The sequence below is a fragment of the Thunnus thynnus genome, chromosome 3 (genome assembly GCF_963924715.1).
Source record: "Thunnus thynnus chromosome 3, fThuThy2.1, whole genome shotgun sequence".
Lineage (NCBI taxonomy): Eukaryota > Metazoa > Chordata > Actinopteri > Scombriformes > Scombridae > Thunnus > Thunnus thynnus.
The window spans coordinates 6,788,716-6,806,413 of NC_089519.1; the positions used below are offsets into that span (position 1 = coordinate 6,788,716).

The window sequence follows — 17,698 nt, forward strand, 5'->3', positions numbered from 1 at the left end:
ATTTGTGCCTGAGTGTGTCTGGGACTCCTCTGGTGCTGGTGATGAGTGAGCATCAACTTTCTTCTTCTTCTCCCTTAACAGACTAAACTTTGTTAACACAAGGCATGATGTCTCAATGAATAACTTTTCACTACTGGGCTTTGGAGAGGTCCAGTGTCTCTCTCACAAAACCTGCTGCTGATGAAGCCCTGCAGTGAGAAGGCAGAGGTTATTCAAAACCTTCTAAACTGTCAATCATGGAAAAGTCTAATGGGACCCGAAACTGAAACCGAGAGGGCTATTAGGTGGAGATTTTAACATCAGAAGCATCACTGCAAAGAGCGATCAGCTAACTCATCTTGTGTTGGACTCAAATCTGGACTTTCTCTGTCTAACTGAAACGTGGTTGAAATAAAGAATTCCTGCGAGTGTGTTCACGGTGCACGGATACCGATGTTTCAAAAGAGACAGACCTGATGGAAGAGGAGTAGGGGTGCTTTTTATGTGAGAGACAACATCAAATGTGAACGTGTGGTTTACAATGTGGGTAACATGTTAGAATATGTTGGGATAAAAATAATGTTATCCCAACAAATTTTAACATTATAGGTGTTTATAGGCCCCCATCTGCAGATGACACTTTATATGATCAACTTACAGAAGTCTTGAAACAGTGCAATCTCAACAAAGAAATTTTACTTATGGGCGATTTTAATGTGAACTGGGAGGATAAATCTAAGAGGAAAAAACTAAAAATGAGAAATTCCAACTAGAACAACTAGTAAAAGGCCCAACTAGGATTGCAAAATGCTCCAGTACACAAATTGATCTGATATTTACTAACAAACCAGAAAGAATAACTAAAAGTTATAATTTAATCATGGCTTATCAGATCATAACCTAACGTATCACAGATTTGAGTCACTGATCAGATCATTTGGGGGGGGAAGGGAGGGTCTGAGGGGGGGCAAATAAAACTTTGCTTTCATTCTGTAAAGCACTTACAGCATGGAACTTTTGTTCACAACATTCAGGATGTCCAACATTTAACGTTAAATAAAATCTTAAAAGATATAAAATATTCAAGGCTCAATTGTTAAATTAAATTGCAATATGAGGCATGATACCTTCCTCCTTTAAACATGGTAGTGAATGAAATTTCATCAAAACTTGATGATAACTTACAAACATGAACACACGTCTTCTCCTGCAGCTCAGCTTGTTGAACAAGCCACCAAACAAACATTCATCGGGGAAAAGTGCACCACCAATGGCAGTTAGCAGTTAGATAGCTAATCAGCTATGATTAGCTGCTCAGCTGCAGCACATCAAACAGCAGGTAAACATACCTGCAGATGTCACTATGGACTCATTAGCCTCCTAACATTCTCCAGGTCGCCGGCGAACCTCTTAAACTATGTGTAAGTGGCTTAGCATCACGCAGTTATGAGTAAAAGCAATTGGCACAATTTGGCCACTTGGAGACATTTTGGAGAGGTTTGTGGTGACACCAGTGACACCACAAACTAAAAACTCCCTAGTTCCCATAAGGTTAGGCCTAGACGTCTGTAATTTTATACAGGTGTGCTTGACAAGATGTAGAAGGTATGTGGAGATTTACATAGTTCTGGCATAAAGCATGTCCTAGTTATTGTTACTCAAATGTGACTCATCATAGACAAGGACCAAAAACACTTTCTTGAGGCATATTTGAACTGATGTAGTTTTGGTTCTGTTTTAGCCACATGCTAAACAAGCACATTTCCAAAAATGAGAAGATGTTACCTTTCAAATTAAGCCTAATACATGCATTTTGGCATCACAGTTCTTCTGTTATAAGCTTTTCCATTTGGGTACACCAAATAGGTGAAAATTCCCAAAAAATGGTGGATGTTAAGAGGCTACATGCTGGTTTGGTTGTTGTGCTTCAAAATTCCTGTTAGCGACATGCTGTCTGTCCATGACTTGTACTTACAGCAGTTTGTTTAGGTGGTCTCCAATAAGACATTAAATTTGACAGTTAATCCACAGTTCACATGCGTGCCTAACCTTGGGGGGGCGATCTGTACAGATCACGGATCAACTACGTTCTGTTACACCAGCACTAAAAATAGATTTAGGACCACGGCAACTAAGACAATGATCCTTCCATGCATACCCAGAGCTAAGCAAGAAGAATTTATCAGTGAAATCAATAGCTTGAACTGGGATGATGTACTGTCCTCTGATGATCTGGACTATGGCTGTGACACTTTTACTCACAGAATCAACACTGTGAGGGAAAGATTTAATATGAGGATACAGATAAAATCTAAAAATAAATACTATTTACCGTGGTTTAATGAAAATTTGTGGAAATTAATGAAATCTAGAGATGCTGCACTAAGGAAGGCAATTGAAGGTTTAAGGAACAAAGTTATCCAAGAGCTAAGAGAAGCTTAATCTCGTTTTTATCTCAATATTTTGAATGAGGCAAAAGACAACAGTACATCAATCTGGAAAAACATTGATAATCTCACAAGGAGAGACACAAAATGTTTAGATTTTAAACTCAAAGTACAGGAAAAGTTAATTGAAGACCATCTTCTTGTTGCTTCTGTCCTCTCTTTTCTTGAATTTGTATATGAGTTAGGGAAAAAAAATGTACGAAAAGGAAACTTGATATTGCTCCTATAGATGCTACAGGCTAAGTTTTCGAGCTGGTAGAGTCTAATGAGTTACAAGTTAACAAAATCATCAGCTCTTAAAAAGCTCCAAAAGTAGAGATGCTTTCCAATTTGACACAATGTTTGTTAAATCACACAAAGACATTTTAATTCCCCCTATTGCTCATTTAATTAACTTGTCTTTTAAACACAGCTTCTTTCCTGATGACTGGAAATGTGCCAGTGTCACACCTATTTTTAAATCTCTGACACTGCCTTGAAGCCAGTAACTATAGACCAATAAGTATACTACCAGTACTCTCAAAGGTTGCTGAGAAAGTTGTCATTAAACAACTGACAACATTTCTTAATACAAGCAATTTTGGTCCACATTGCATGCAATTTGGCTTTAGAGCAAATCATTCCACCGAAACTTTGCACAAACCTTGCACTTAATTGGGCAAATTAAATCAAGACATAGAAGGAGTAGGTGGTGCGTAGAGCATTTGACACAGTCAATCATGACGTTTTAATATCGAAACTCTCTAAATTTAACTTCTCATCTAGAGCACTGACACGGATGTCTTCATATTTATCTAATACAATACAATGTGTTAAAGTTTAGAACGCACTGTCCAGTAACATGAAGTGCACAATGGGTGTTCCACAAAGGTCCGTGTTAGGTCCCTTATTATTTAGCCTATATATTAATGATCTCCCTCAGCAGTGTCATGATGTAGAACTACAAATGTGTGCAGATGACACCATTGTGTACACACATGCAAAAGCAGCTGCATTGGCTGCTGCTAAGCTAACATTTGCATTGGAAAGTCTAAATGAGTCTAAATGTAAACAAGACAAAAGGCATGTTTTTCTCTAAAACCATGGTACAACCTCCTAACGCTGATATTCTCATCAAAGGTGAAAAGATTGACATAGTTACTGATTTTAAATATCTTGGCGTGACACTGGATCCAAATTTGAACTTTGAGAAACATGTTAAAAAAAACAGTTAAAACCATAAAGTACAACTTAGCAAATTTTAGACATATTAGAAACTGTCTCTCTTTGGATGCAGCCAAGATATTTATGCATGCTATGATTCTTTCCCATATGTCTTATTGCGTCACATGTTGGGGGCAAGCTGGAGAAACAACCATAAAACCTCTTGAGTCCTTATACAAACAAGCTCTAAAAACTCTGGACAAAAAGCCAATGCATTTCCATCACTGTAGGTTACTGAGCTTTGAGAATTTTAGATTATTCTCAAATTTGTGCCTAGTATTCAAAATTTTAAATGGTTTGGCCCCTCCTCCACTATGTGACTTTCTGTACACTTACTCAGTAAATTCTGTGAGATCCTCCAGAATATCCTCTATACAAGATTGTACCAAACCATTTCGTCACACTGCATTTGGACAGTCAGCTTTCTCTGTGAAAGCCACAACTCAGTGGAATGCCCTACCTGACGATCTAGTGAGCTGCAGTTCAATCAGTGCATTCAGAACCAGGTTGAAGAGTCTGCTGAAGGCTGCTCAGCTCTGTGGCCACTGAGTCTGGATTTGATCTCATGGTCTTCTCAAATAATCTTGCTTTTGGTTTGACATGCTTGCATTATTGATTTCTGATTGATATTGTGGGTGTATGTGATGTGCTATTGTGAATAGCTTTGTATTTTGAATAATGTGTTCTGTGTGTTTTCTGCTTTGTACTGTTTGTTGTTGTGCTGTTGTATGTTTTGATTGTGGGGGACTACAGATGTAAATTAGCTTTGAGTTAACTCTGGTGCAGTGCATCATTTATGTTAAAAACTGTACACTGTCCCGATAAATAAATACAATACAATACAAATCCAAAAAACAAAAACTTGCACCTACGTAGCTTTAATGTCGACAGTGAAGGCTTCGCTGTCCACATAGAAGAAGGGGTCAAAGGATTCCGGAACCGTCAGTTTAACCTCAAAACTGGGCAGCACTGAAAAATTGAAAACATTTTATTGGATGTGTAATCAGGTAAAGAGTAAGTTGTATAGGTTTTTAAATGACAGTCCAAGTAAAGAAGGACTCACCGTATTCTTTGACTTCAAACTCTGTAGAGAAGCTCTGTTGTGGATTGCTGTGGAACCTGGTAACCACTTTCCACAGTCCAGGACTACACACACACACACACACACACACACACACACACACAAGGACACAAGGACAAATACTTCAATAATCAAGCAAAAGACTAAAATATTCATAACATTAGAGTCCAGACTTCAGACTCAAGTTATTTATGAGCTGGTGCAACACACTTTTAGTGTCCTCCATTCACGTTGGCTGACAAACTACACAATAGTTAGAAAGGTACCTTCATTTTACCCCGGTTTAGACTGATTATCTAATATGATTAACTGTACTATGATTCATTTAAAATTAATATTCAGATTGAAATTGGCTGGATATGATAAATTACCATACAATTAAAAGGAATAGTTTTGGGAAACAAACATAATTGCCTTCTGATGGAGAGTTAGGCTACATGAGAAGATTGATACTTTACCACTCTCATATCTGTACACTAAATATAAAGTTAAAGCCAGCAGCTGGTTAGCTTTGCTTAAAAGACTGGAAACAAGGGGAAACAACTAGCCTGGCTCAGTCCGCAGGTAACAAAATTCATCTGCTCACTAGCGCACTAATTAACATGTTATATCTCATGTGTCTAGTTCGTACAATTACCTATGTGTGAAAACAGTGATTTGCCAGGGGGTTGACCATTGGGCCAGAGCATTTCTTGGTTCCACCTGCTAACTTCCTGGAGTCTGCGCTGGTTGCCTGGCAACTGATAACTTGTTCCTTACAGACTTAATACTGTTTTATGGTAGGTTGCTCAACACTTCTGATAAGTGTTGGTTGACAGAAATGATGTATTTTGTCGCTCAATGCTTTCCTTTCATGTCATACACCTAGAGAATTTTGTTATGTCAAGGACACCGTCATATTTTGTTGCAAAATGTTATTGGGTAGTGGTGCTAACGTCGCCATGGAGATTGTAGTTTTCACTGAACTTCATTATTGATATTTTGGTTTGTAACTTAAGATAACTTGTAACGTCCTTGTTTAATTAGTTCTGGTCGGGATGATATACCAAGCTGGCTGGAGGACAGTGTCTGGTTACCATGGAGACAACTGAAACCTTTCGCCAAAGCATAAATTGAAAACATCACACAGCGTTTTAATTCATAGCGACTATTTAATTTCTGTTGAGTGACACTTATCCAAAGTGTCAAGCAACCTAACATAAATCAGCCTTTAACGCAAGCCAGGTTAGCTGTTTCACCCTGTTTCCAGTCCGAATTATTACATGTTAAAAATGTTAAATTCCCCACTAACACCAAACAACCACAACAGAATGTACAGTAATGCAATTAAAGTAAAATAAAATACACACCTGACAATTTCACCCAGTTTGTAATGTCCAGAGTGGATGCCTGATTTCAGAGAGAATGAATCAAGTGGCATAATGATGCCGTCAGGGGTCTAAAAATATGCAAAATTGAACAATCATTAAAAATGAGCCTTGTCAGTTTACACATTTATTGAAATCATTCTATATTTTCAACGTCCTTTGTTTACTGTCCATAAGCCTGATCAGTCTTTAGACACTGTCTTAAACATTTCTTAATTTTTTTTTTTGTCTACCTCTCAGGGAGAGGCTACAACACAACCACTAGAGGGAGACATTTATTTTTATGTGTGGGACGTGTGTCAGAAGAGATGAAACAAAGGAATACAAAGGTCATTCAGGTGTTTAAGAAGCATACAGAGACAAAGTGGAAAGTAAAATGATCTCACCTACAGTTGAACAGTGACAGCTCATTACAATATTTAATTGAATTCTGTGCTAATCAAAGATAAAATACATTACCACAAACTCAATATCAATATAGGGAGCAGATTGGGTTTCGCCATCTCTCTCTACTGGCTCCATACGGGGTGTCACTGCAAACATCCTGTAATGAACTGAGAGACAGAGAAGAGGTCATGGTGTATCTATTTTGAGTTTTCACTTTATTATTCCACTTATGTGAAAAGAAGAGTTCATTTTATTGTAGTTTATCATGCAGTCACTCTTGAAAAATGAGAGATGTGCTAGTCAAACTGTGATGCTCTCAGATATGATGAGGATTTTTAGGAAGGGAGTATGAGGGGGAGTATTTGCTTTCTGGCAGGTGTTTGTATTCTCTATTTATTAAATATTTTTCATGTGTTTTTTTCTTTTTTCATTGTTTGTTAATGTGTATTTATCTCTTGCTTTAAAGACCTCCTTAAAAATGATAGTTCATCTTTAAAAGTCTATCCTTGATTTTTGATATCGATATTGTACATTATCAACACCAGTAAAGAATAAATGCTTTCAAAATGTCCTTTATGAACACTAAAGAAGTAGTTCATAATGCTAATTATTCAATTTTGCAGCAGCTTAATACATTTTACCTTCTGACATAGATTGGGTGATATATTTTCTAGGGAGATACCTTAGCATACCAACAGATATTTTCACAAGGGTAGACGTTGTATTTCTCAGCAGTGATGCAAACTTACCTTCGCTGTTGGGGGTGTAGAGGGTCTTGTCGGTCTGGATGAAGATGTGGCCAGACTGGAAGGAGACTAAGACGATTTTCTCCAGCAGATGGTTCGGGAAATGAGCTTGCAGGTACACATACTGCTTCATGTTAGGATCCTTACTGAAGGTCCAAGCAGGGATCTGAAACCAGAGACATAAACATTATATGAGGAGCAGAATCGATATGTCATGAGCATTTATAGATGCTAAATCTATTGTTTATGGTCTTGATAGAAAAAAATATTTCTACAAATTAGGTGACGAATGCAGGCCAAATACAAAAAGTCAAGTATTGTGTAAGAGTAACATACAGTATACAGTACATTCAGTATTTATTTTACCGTAATTTGTCCGAAACTCTGGAAGCCGCTTGTTTCACTAAGGGTCACAGATGTGGTTGCCAGCCTTTTGGTTTTGGTTGGATGGTTCATCACTTTGATTTCGACCCTGATGTCACCTCCGGTGCAATCTTGACACCCCACAAAGATGTTTTCTGCTGTTCCTACCCGCAACAAGTTGGGGGCAGCCATCACTTGTCTGCAGAGCAGTGGGGACAGAGAGAGAGACAGTATCACTGCACTGAATCACACTGCTGCTCAGGATGCACTGACTTACTGACAAACATGGTCTTTTTAATTGTAAGGCACTATAACCCCCACACACGCTAATGACAATGAGGTTTGTCACTATTTAAACACAAGATTTGCTGCTGTAACCCTTAGCCACATGTTAATGCCTTAGTGTGGACATTTTCTTACAATATTTATTTCATTTAAAGGACTTTTACAGACCTAAAGAGGTATAAATGTCCAGTTCACAATGTTTTCACATTTTCCATTTCTTATTTCTGTCTTATGACCCCTCAGGTTTAATTTGGAACCACTGCTTTGCAGCCTGAGGATCATCTGATCTAGCATGGACTTCACACACAATGAGTAATCTATTTATTATCTTAACTAAAATCTAGCACTGGATCAATAAAGCTGTTTGCTGTGTCTGGTGTAATACGTTGACTTATGAAACTGTAAACTGGTCCACTGTTTTTTGTAAGACACAAGTGAAATTAGAACTGTGTTAAACCAATACTCATGCAATATGTCCTTCGTATCCATACACTTTTTAAATAAATTATAAATGTAGAGAACCACTGATCTTGTTGTTGTGCTCCTTACAGTTTCACCACAACAATTTGAATATCAGGAAGCTGAGTAAACAAACTGTATATTTTGTATTTTTATGTATTCTCTGTGTTAATCAAATCTCAGGAAGAGTGTATGAAGGTAAGCCAGGTCTACTTACAATGGAGCTCCATCAGCCAGAGAAGACAGGGAGGCAAAGGCTAGAGAGGCCAGCAGCCACAGTGGAGTTCTACACATCCTCCTACCCGATCCTGATCTGCTGTCAATGAAGACTCTAGCTGCAGCACTCTTCTTTTATCCTCCCACAACTCTTCCTGTCCTCACTACTGTCTCATCCATCCCCTTCTCAAAGGTTTCTGCACACATGTGTAAACACAAACACACACATGATTTCCCAGCAACAGTTGAGAAACGGTTCAGTTCTGATAAACATTGAAGGGTAAACAGAAAAAATCAATGAGGGTTTACATGCTTGACTAACTTCTGAACACTGTTGAGTAAACAGTTCTTTGCAGAATTAAATAAAAACAGCAATTTCACATTTCTGATGTACATTTTCTGATATGATTCCCTTGTTTTTTTCTTGCTTGTAAAATGTAGTCACCCATGGTTATTCTCAACCTGCTGAATAAGTATATTTCCACATAAACATATTGAACATGCACAAACACACAGACAACTGTTGAGGTAAAAGTCTATCTATTTATTAAATATTTTTCATGTGTTTTTTTCTTTTTTCATTGTTTGTTAATGTGTATTTATCTCTTGCTTTAAAGACCTCCTTAAAAATGATAGTTCATCTTTAAAAGTCTATCCTTGATTTTTGATATCGATATTGTACATTATCAACACCAGTAAAGAATAAATGCTTTCAAAATGTCCTTTATGAACACTAAAGAAGTAGTTCATAATGCTAATTATTCAATTTTGCAGCAGCTTAATACATTTTACCTTCTGACATAGATTGGGTGATATATTTTCTAGGGAGATACCTTAGCATACCAACAGATATTTTCACAAGGGCAGACGTTGTATTTCTCAGCAGTGATGCAAACTTACCTTCGCTGTTGGGGGTGTAGAGGGTCTTGTCGGTCTGGATGAAGATGTGGCCAGACTGGAAGGAGACTAAGACGATTTTCTCCAGCAGATGGTTCGGGAAATGAGCTTGCAGGTACACATACTGCTTCATGTTAGGATCCTTACTGAAGGTCCAAGCAGGGATCTGAAACCAGAGACATAAACATTATATGAGGAGCAGAATCGATATGTCATGAGCATTTATAGATGCTAAATCTATTGTTTATGGTCTTGATAGAAAGACCATAAAAACTGCCTCCAGAACGTTGTGAACAGTTCCAGAAAATGTGAAGGTGACTTGCCACAGCGCCTCTGCAGGAACTCCAGCACACAGTCTGATTAGTGTAGTTAGTATTTTAAGCTGGAGTACAGAAGACTCAAATCAAATTTTCATTAACATGGCTTATCTTAAAGGATTTGTTTGATATTTGGGAAATACAAGATTCCACTTTCTTGCAGAGAGTAAGATGAGAAGATCAATAACAGTGTTATGCCTGTACCCTAAATATTGCAGCCACAAGACAGTTAGCTTAGCTTAGCATAAAGACTGGGTAACCTAGCTCTGTCTGCCAACATTACAGTGATGTCAAGACTCCAGGAAGTGACTGTGCACGGCCAAGAAACATATACACATTCAACCTCCCATAAAACCATGTGGGGTTTTTGCATTTTGGTTTTTGTTGGGATCAAACAAACCAGATGTAACATTTATCAGTGAGCTTCAGAGGTTCTAATAGACAGATCTAGTTACCTCTGGACAGAACCAGCTGTTTTCCCATTTCCTGTCTTTATGTTAAGCTAAGTGAAGTGGTATTGATCTTTTCATCTGAATCTCAACAAGAAAGAGCTCACAGTATTGTTGTAAATGTTACTATACATTTGTCATTGTTTTTTAATTCAGTATTTAACTTTTACTCCAGTTCATTGTTCCTCAAGAAATCATATAGAGTGCCTATTTTGTTGACTATCCATAAGAAAATGAAAGTGGCAAAGTTCAGGACAGTCATCTGGCTTATGCATTTTGTTTTGCACTTTAAAGGGGTGATTTCCAGTTAAATGGACTGTATTCGATCTCTGATATCTTACACATTTGCTTTTAACTATTACATCTAACAGTACATTAATACTCTTTCTATCACTGACATGAAGAATCTACTAAAAAAAGAGACTCCTCTGTTTAACTCACAGATAAAAATGGACATTAAGTCTCTGCTCTTTACTCTTTGTTGTGACTTTCTTTTTCACTTCTGATAAGACTTGAGTCAGCATAGAGCGGTCATAGTATGTCTTTGTCTGATAAGTAATAATAAAAGTAGGCCAGGCCAGAAAGCAGACTGTCCTCAGCTGACACACAGCACAAGGCCTTTTCTCTCTAATTATTAAACCTAAGCCACCGTGATCTCAGAGTGACTGATATTTGTGTTTGTCAAGGCAAACAGTAGCAATCCACATACTCTCTGTAGTGAGCTCTGTGGCTTAGTGTTAATACAAAAGTCACAAAAATATATAGAACATATATATAATAGAAAATAAAATATTTGAATCTGAACTAATAGATGCAGTGCAGTTTTGTGTGTGTGTGTGTGTGTGTGTGTGAGAGAGAGAGAGAGTTTGACCAAACCAAATTATGATGAAAGAAAAAGAACAATACAGAGATTAACTAACAAAATGGAAACATATGTAGCTCTAAACAGACAGTACATTGTGGCAATTTACCTGACCACAGTGTCTGATACAAAACTGAGGAGAACACTGACTAAGTACAGACTGAGTGAGCACAACCCAGCAGTGGACATAGGCTGGCACAGACAGACCTGGCTGCCCAGAGAGGAGAGGTTCTGTGTTCTGAAAAGGATTTTTTCATGAAGACGCGAATAACTTCTCTGCCCCATTCTTCTTCAGCTAAGTCGACTCCACTGTTTTCTCCACCATGCTGCCAAGGATCAGCTTACTGTGAGACCTGCCGACAGAACGTGAGGACAGCATCTGAGCCGAGGAACCGAGCCGGTCCCAAAGACGGACTGAAACACACCCTCATCTACTTGCTTCCTTAAGCAACACAAGTAAGAGGCTTAAGTCTGGGCAGAGACAGGTTATGAAAGTGTGTTAATTTCAGCTTCAGTTATTGTTGTTTGTTGTGAATTGATGGACTACAGAGTTTGTTTGTCTGCTATACTTCGAGGACTATTTGAAGTTTGCTGTCTGTTTAGTTGTGCTCACCACGCTAGAGTGTCCCACTTGGAACTGCTGTGTTTGTGCCACCGTGAGTAAGAAAGTAAGTTGTTTGACGATCGAAAATCAGACAACGTGCAGTACAGACTGTCGTCCGTATGCACGCTCTCTGTGGATAATCAACTGCCCTCCCCCCACACCACCACCACCACCACACACACACACACATCTGGCGATCAGATAACATGGGACACAGCGCCACTCTGCCCTTCATTATTTACCATCAGATACGTGTGTTTGATAAATTGAATTGGGTGAGTGCAGAGATGCCAGTTGGCGCCATCTTGCTATTGTTTAACCGAAATGCTGTGGTCACATCCGCCATTTGGTTCTCATGTGACGTGACTTCCTCACAAGATCACGTCTGCTATCTTGAATCTCGCAGGGACTTGAGATGATGTCACCTAATAGTGTGAGATTCTATTTTTACCAACAATAAAAATTGTTTCCACTGTTAAGAAATACAACACCACAGGAGCACTTTAAATGATCTAATAAAAGACTAATAAAATACCAAGGTAAAATACTAGATAAAAAGATATAGAAGTAAAAACACAGTTAATATCTGTCCTTTAAAATGGAATGCAAGAGTCCAATACCACTACTGGGAATATAGTTCAGAAAGGGGAAATGTCAACTTAAGTTCCTAGGGTCAGCACAGGAGAAGGGGGTTCCTACAGCAGTTGTCATGATGGCTGCTCTGTTTCTGGTCCTGCTGCCCTTTCTCCTCGTCGAAGTTGCTGCGGCCACTGCGGAGAGGAAACAGGCACCTTCATTTGTGGGTTCACACCAACAACAGCTCACACACACATACAGGCTTAGCTTGCTTGTCTCCCCAAGTCTCCCCACCTCCACATTCCATCTGGCTTGTCCACGGCGGTCTGTGCAGTACCTCGTCACAGGGTGCTTTTCTTTACTCTAATACTATGCTTTCTCATGTCCTCTCTCCTCCGTGACCTGGAAACTGATCGCCCCCCGCCATCATGGAAGATTTTCCAATCTCTTAAATGCACCTGGAGGAGACGAGGAATGAGGAGGCTCCTGGAGGAGCTTAGAGCGAGGAAACACAAGTGTATCCTATGCGGAAGTTTTTTAATGGACGGCAGTACCCCTTTGATCCAAAGTGTGTATTGATTGGTCAGCTGATCTGATGGGACAGTAAACAGTCGGGCTGTTATTGTAATACAGCTGATCAGGAAAACTACCTGTGGAGAAGGAATGAAAGCACAACAAAAGCTTCTCATAGCCTATTTGTTTATAAAATAAAGATTAATGAATCATGAATCAATCATAAAAACACTCTTCTATTTTTCTTTATGAGTCAAAAGGCTTCTCCTTTCTTCTTCTCCGTTTCAGTGCGTCTCAGCTCTTTCAGGAAAATATGCCTATAAAATCATCCTGAGCCTGAAAAGCACGTCAGACTTTTGCAAACTAAATAAGCGACATTTTATTTAAACATATTCTGCAGGCTACAGCTTGTTGTAGATATTTTGAGCAATGGTCAGCACCTCAGTGGAAAAAAGCACACATGAGCCTTTGATGTCTTAAAGCTGAAAACGTTTATTGAAGTACTTGGCCAAGGAGAACTGAAATAGCGAACATAGAAGTCATCTGCAACTCGGATGCTGTCTCTTTCCATTCTGCCCCCTGAAGGTCTGAGTCTTAGTCTTTAACCCAAGCAGATCAGCCTACAATATGAAAAATTAGTCTAATTGGTTCACTAGTTTCTAAACAGGGAACTGCATTTTACCTGTGTCAGTTCAGGTCACGTTGGATGGAACTTCAGGTCACTGTCAGCACATTCTGGTTTCACATTCCAGATTTACAATCTGTGTTGTCTAGGAAAGCTTCCCTGACCTTGGTGACCATGGCAATGCTGATTTACCCTCTATCAGAGAGGTTTCTGCTTTCCCCAAAACATCACAGACAGCAGGAGCCTCAAGGAGAGGAGAAAATGTCCCCTTCCTGCTTATGTAGAGGATGGAGAAAATAGCCTCTATGAGAAGTAGTTAAAAAACTGACACCCCCCTTATTTTTTTTTTAAATATAACGTAAGTAGCAAGTGACTTCATACATTAATCCCCCAGATAATACATTTGGGTTAAATGTTGTTGTTACATCTTGTGACAGTAGGTGTCACTATAATACCAGGTCCGGTAAAAAACATTCCACTCAAGCCCGTGTTGGTCATGTCAGGGACAGAATAAAATGGCGCTTGAGTTGGTCACACATCGATAAACTTGTGTCTGTTCCTTACTGCTCCGCAGGTATGTAAAATGTGGTGTAAAACAACTTAAAATGGGTCGACATACTCCCTAAACATTAGATAAGCATTCGACTAGATTTGTGAGTTAAATAAGTGCTCAAAGACTGAGTTTGGACGTAGTTTTGTGTCAAGTGTATTTGTCAAGCTAGCATCTATTGTTTACACTGCCTACCTCAAAGTGACTGAGATGCAAGTGTGGAAAGAATAATTTCATTATTAATTTTAATATTTTGGTTTCACCCACATTCTGAAAATAAGTAGGCACAGTTGATTTTCAGTTTCTTTAATGAGGGGAAAGTATTTAGTTTTGATCCCATGAGCTAGAAGAGAAATCACTGAGAATTTTTGGTACTTTAATTTTGATAATGGCGGCCACCAGGTGATGTAGTTCATGTAAACAGACTAACTTGGTGTTAGAGAGAGGAGAAATATGTACATAGGGATGTTTTATTGTGAGTTGTTTCATCATCTGTGCATTTGACATTGCAGTTATGAAATTTAATTGTTTGTTTCATCGTTTTCATGCATTTGACCGTGCATCTATGCAATAGTATTCCATTTATATAAAAGTATTATTAGGGCTAAAAATGCTGGTAGTTGAAACAACTTATTTTAAGTCAGTATAACATTAAACCACACTGTCAGGAGGAGTGGAAACCAGTTGAATGTGAAGTGATGTGTACATGATGTGACTGAAACATGATTGAAATGATAGTAATAACTTAAGATACAAAGGGCAGTATCAGTTAAGCGTGGATATATGTTTATTTTGGATACAGAAATACTTTATTGGTTCATGAGGATGATATTGAAGTTGAACATCCTTGAAGGATTGTGGTTTTTAAGAGACAGAATAAAATGGCGCTGGAGTTGGTCACATACCAATAAACTTGTGTCTGTTCCTTACTGCTCCGCAGCCATCCAGGACTGTGTAGCAACATTGCTACTGGCAAAGAATTACAGTGTGACCTCAAGGCCCAGGCTTGACCGAGTGTAACCCAATTTGTAACTCCTAAAGATGGAAAATTCCATAACACAGCTGTTTCTATTGTCCCTTTATGTTGGCTCTGTTCTTGTCTGTTTGTGTCTTATTCTGTGACAGCCAGACGCTGCTGTAGATCTATAATCAAATGTTAAAACATCAGAGCAGTTATCAAGTGTTTTCCTTCCAGCTATCAATATGTAGAAATTATTAAGTAACAGTATAAAGTGTTCATTAATTGTAAACTTTAGAGTTTAAACTGTTACTTAGTAATTTCTATTGCTGACTTATTCATATTTGACATTTAGGGTGAAGTGCATCATGACTACTTGTCGTCTCCTCAAAATGACGCTGGAGTGACCGAGGATGTCCCGTTGGATGAATTAAATTCCTCCGTCCTCATTTCTCTCTCTCTCATCCTCACTGGGAGGAGCTGAGGCGTGAGGAAGAGATGCGAGTGAGGGGAACGAGGAGACACATTAGCGTAATGAAAAGCACCCAATGGGCTCTTCTCATTTCTCTATTTTGTGCCTCCTCGTCTCCTCTCTCCTGTCCTCCTGCCCCTGACCTAGAAATCGATCTCAGCACGTCATGTTTAAGGATGTCTCAATTCCTAAAATGCATCTGGAGGAGAGAGGAGGCACAGGTGTATCCTTTGCGGAAGTCTTTTTGGCACCCGTGACGTATAAAAGAGGCATGACACACAGCTGTTTAAATATATAATATTCAATTAAATATATAAAGGATATATATATATATATATATATATATATATATATATATATATTTGTGTGTGTGTTTGTGCACGCATGCATGTTAAATAAAATATAACAATGTATGACATCCGTACATTCTTGTTATATCATATATATTATCACGTTGTGATTTGAATTAAAAGTAAATATATAAGTTTCCCTGAAAACTGTTATGCTCATCTGTCAGATCATAAAATACAGCAGTAGACTGTAACAAAACAATGGACAGATGATGCACTTCTGCCGCATGTTATATTTAATTGACATGACGGCTCTGAAGCAAGGATGTCTTATTTTGTTAAATACCTGTTGCCTCGACTCCTCTCTCCTCCTGTCTCTTCCTTGCCTCGTCCGCTCGCATCTCAGGTGGGAGGGACTAAGACACAAGGAGAGGAGGCGAGGAAAGGAATCGAGGATGTATAAACTGAGAAATGAGAAGAGGGGAATGCTTCCTTTCTAATCTCCTTTAGCATAGGGTACACTTGACCATCCTTTACGAAAGGAAAGGAGATAATTCTGTCTCACAATTCCTTGTGGCAGCAAGCGATCGCTGCAGGTATTTAATAATCCTTCCACTGTAACTCAACTAGGAAATACTGTCAATAAACATTAGTTAATATTAGATCCTAACCGATCCTGTCGGCATGTCTGGAGATTTTAATAATCAATGAAGTTACACTGCTTTCCACTTTTTCTTTCCCTGTACAGTGTTTCCCTGTTGAGCTGCAGTGGAAAGATCATAACAAAATCAGGGAATTTGGCATTAAAACAACTGTAATGTTGAAAGACATCTGCTTGAGTTTATTAAATACTTGCAGGTATCACTCACATTAAGAAAGACGCTGTGTGCATTTACACACCAGGCACAGCAATGTAACTTCATAATTAAAATCACTAGACACGCCGTTTCTTCACACGAAAAACGGCAACAAAGTAATGCTTTGAATTTGTTTATCCTGTTATCAAACGAGTTGAATACAGCTTTGGACGGAGGGAACACCAACTCACAGCCTGTGTCAAACATAACAATTTTAAAATGCAAACAAGTCATAGTGTTTACCGAGTTGTGTGGTGGTTCTTAAGCTGTTGTATGCACAGAATAATAACAGATCATAATCAGCATATTAATCATAACACAGAAGTCTGTCTTTCAAGAAAAAGTCAGATGATGTTTTTAATTCATCATGTTCGAAATTTAAGAATGATGATATGTACAGTAGTAACATGTTATGTCTATCTTTCATACATTTAAGTTTTATTTTTATACAATAATTGGGATTCAGGAGGGTGAGCGTGAGGGTCCATGCATGAGGTATAATTCATTTGCAGTTGTTCACGTTGTATAATGAAAAATCTCATTTTTCAGGGTATCTCCTACAAAGACGTACCATGCAATTCAGCGCGCTTAAGTGTCTGCTTGTTCTATTATCCAACTTGTACAAAGAAAAATGAAACAGGAAAACGACAGCCAGAAACAGAGACAACTCGCCTTCGAAGTAAAAGTTGCGCGTTTTGAAGCATGTTGGCTGCATCTCAATTTAAGGTGAGCTACACTAAATAAATAAACAGTCTAAATAATGAACATAATTCTGTGCATAAGAAAATAATATTCTTCAGGGTCACCTGTATGCAGTAAATGTATTGTTTAAATCTATCCTAAAAATAGGCAAATCTGTCACCTTAAGCCTCTTTAAAGGGGACATATTATACACATTTCCAAGTCTGTATTTTCAATCTGGGACTGGTACTGCAATATCTTTGCATGATTTACAGTTCAAAAAACTCCTTATTTATCTTAAACTGACCCTTTATGCAGCCCCTCAGTTCAGCTTCTGGGTGTTTTTCATTATGCTAGCTCTATGACTCCTCACGTCCTCTCTCCTCCGTGACCCAGAAACCGATCTCCCTCCCCCATCATGGAGGACCTTCCAATCCATTAAATGCACCTTGAGAAGATGAGGAGTGAGGAGCGAAGAGGCACCTGGAGGAGCTTTGAGTGAGGAACCACAGGT

General features: G+C 38.5%; 1 protein-coding gene across 1 annotated transcript in view; it reads right to left on the bottom strand.

The window, feature by feature from the left end:
- LOC137176828 (complement C3-like) overlaps window positions 1-8,691 on the bottom strand; it is a 35,480-nt gene extending 26,789 nt beyond the window's left edge. The window contains exons 1-7 of the mRNA XM_067582789.1: window positions 8,535-8,691; window positions 7,577-7,772; window positions 7,214-7,376; window positions 6,537-6,631; window positions 6,060-6,148; window positions 4,693-4,775; window positions 4,502-4,598 (exon numbers count right to left, since the gene is read on the bottom strand). Of these exons, the coding sequence (XP_067438890.1) occupies window positions 4,502-4,598; window positions 4,693-4,775; window positions 6,060-6,148; window positions 6,537-6,631; window positions 7,214-7,376; window positions 7,577-7,772; window positions 8,535-8,611 (800 nt within the window). The 5' untranslated portion in view covers window positions 8,612-8,691. The remainder of the gene's footprint in view (window positions 1-4,501; window positions 4,599-4,692; window positions 4,776-6,059; window positions 6,149-6,536; window positions 6,632-7,213; window positions 7,377-7,576; window positions 7,773-8,534) is intronic.
- Window positions 8,692-17,698: the final 9,007 nt, after the last annotated feature.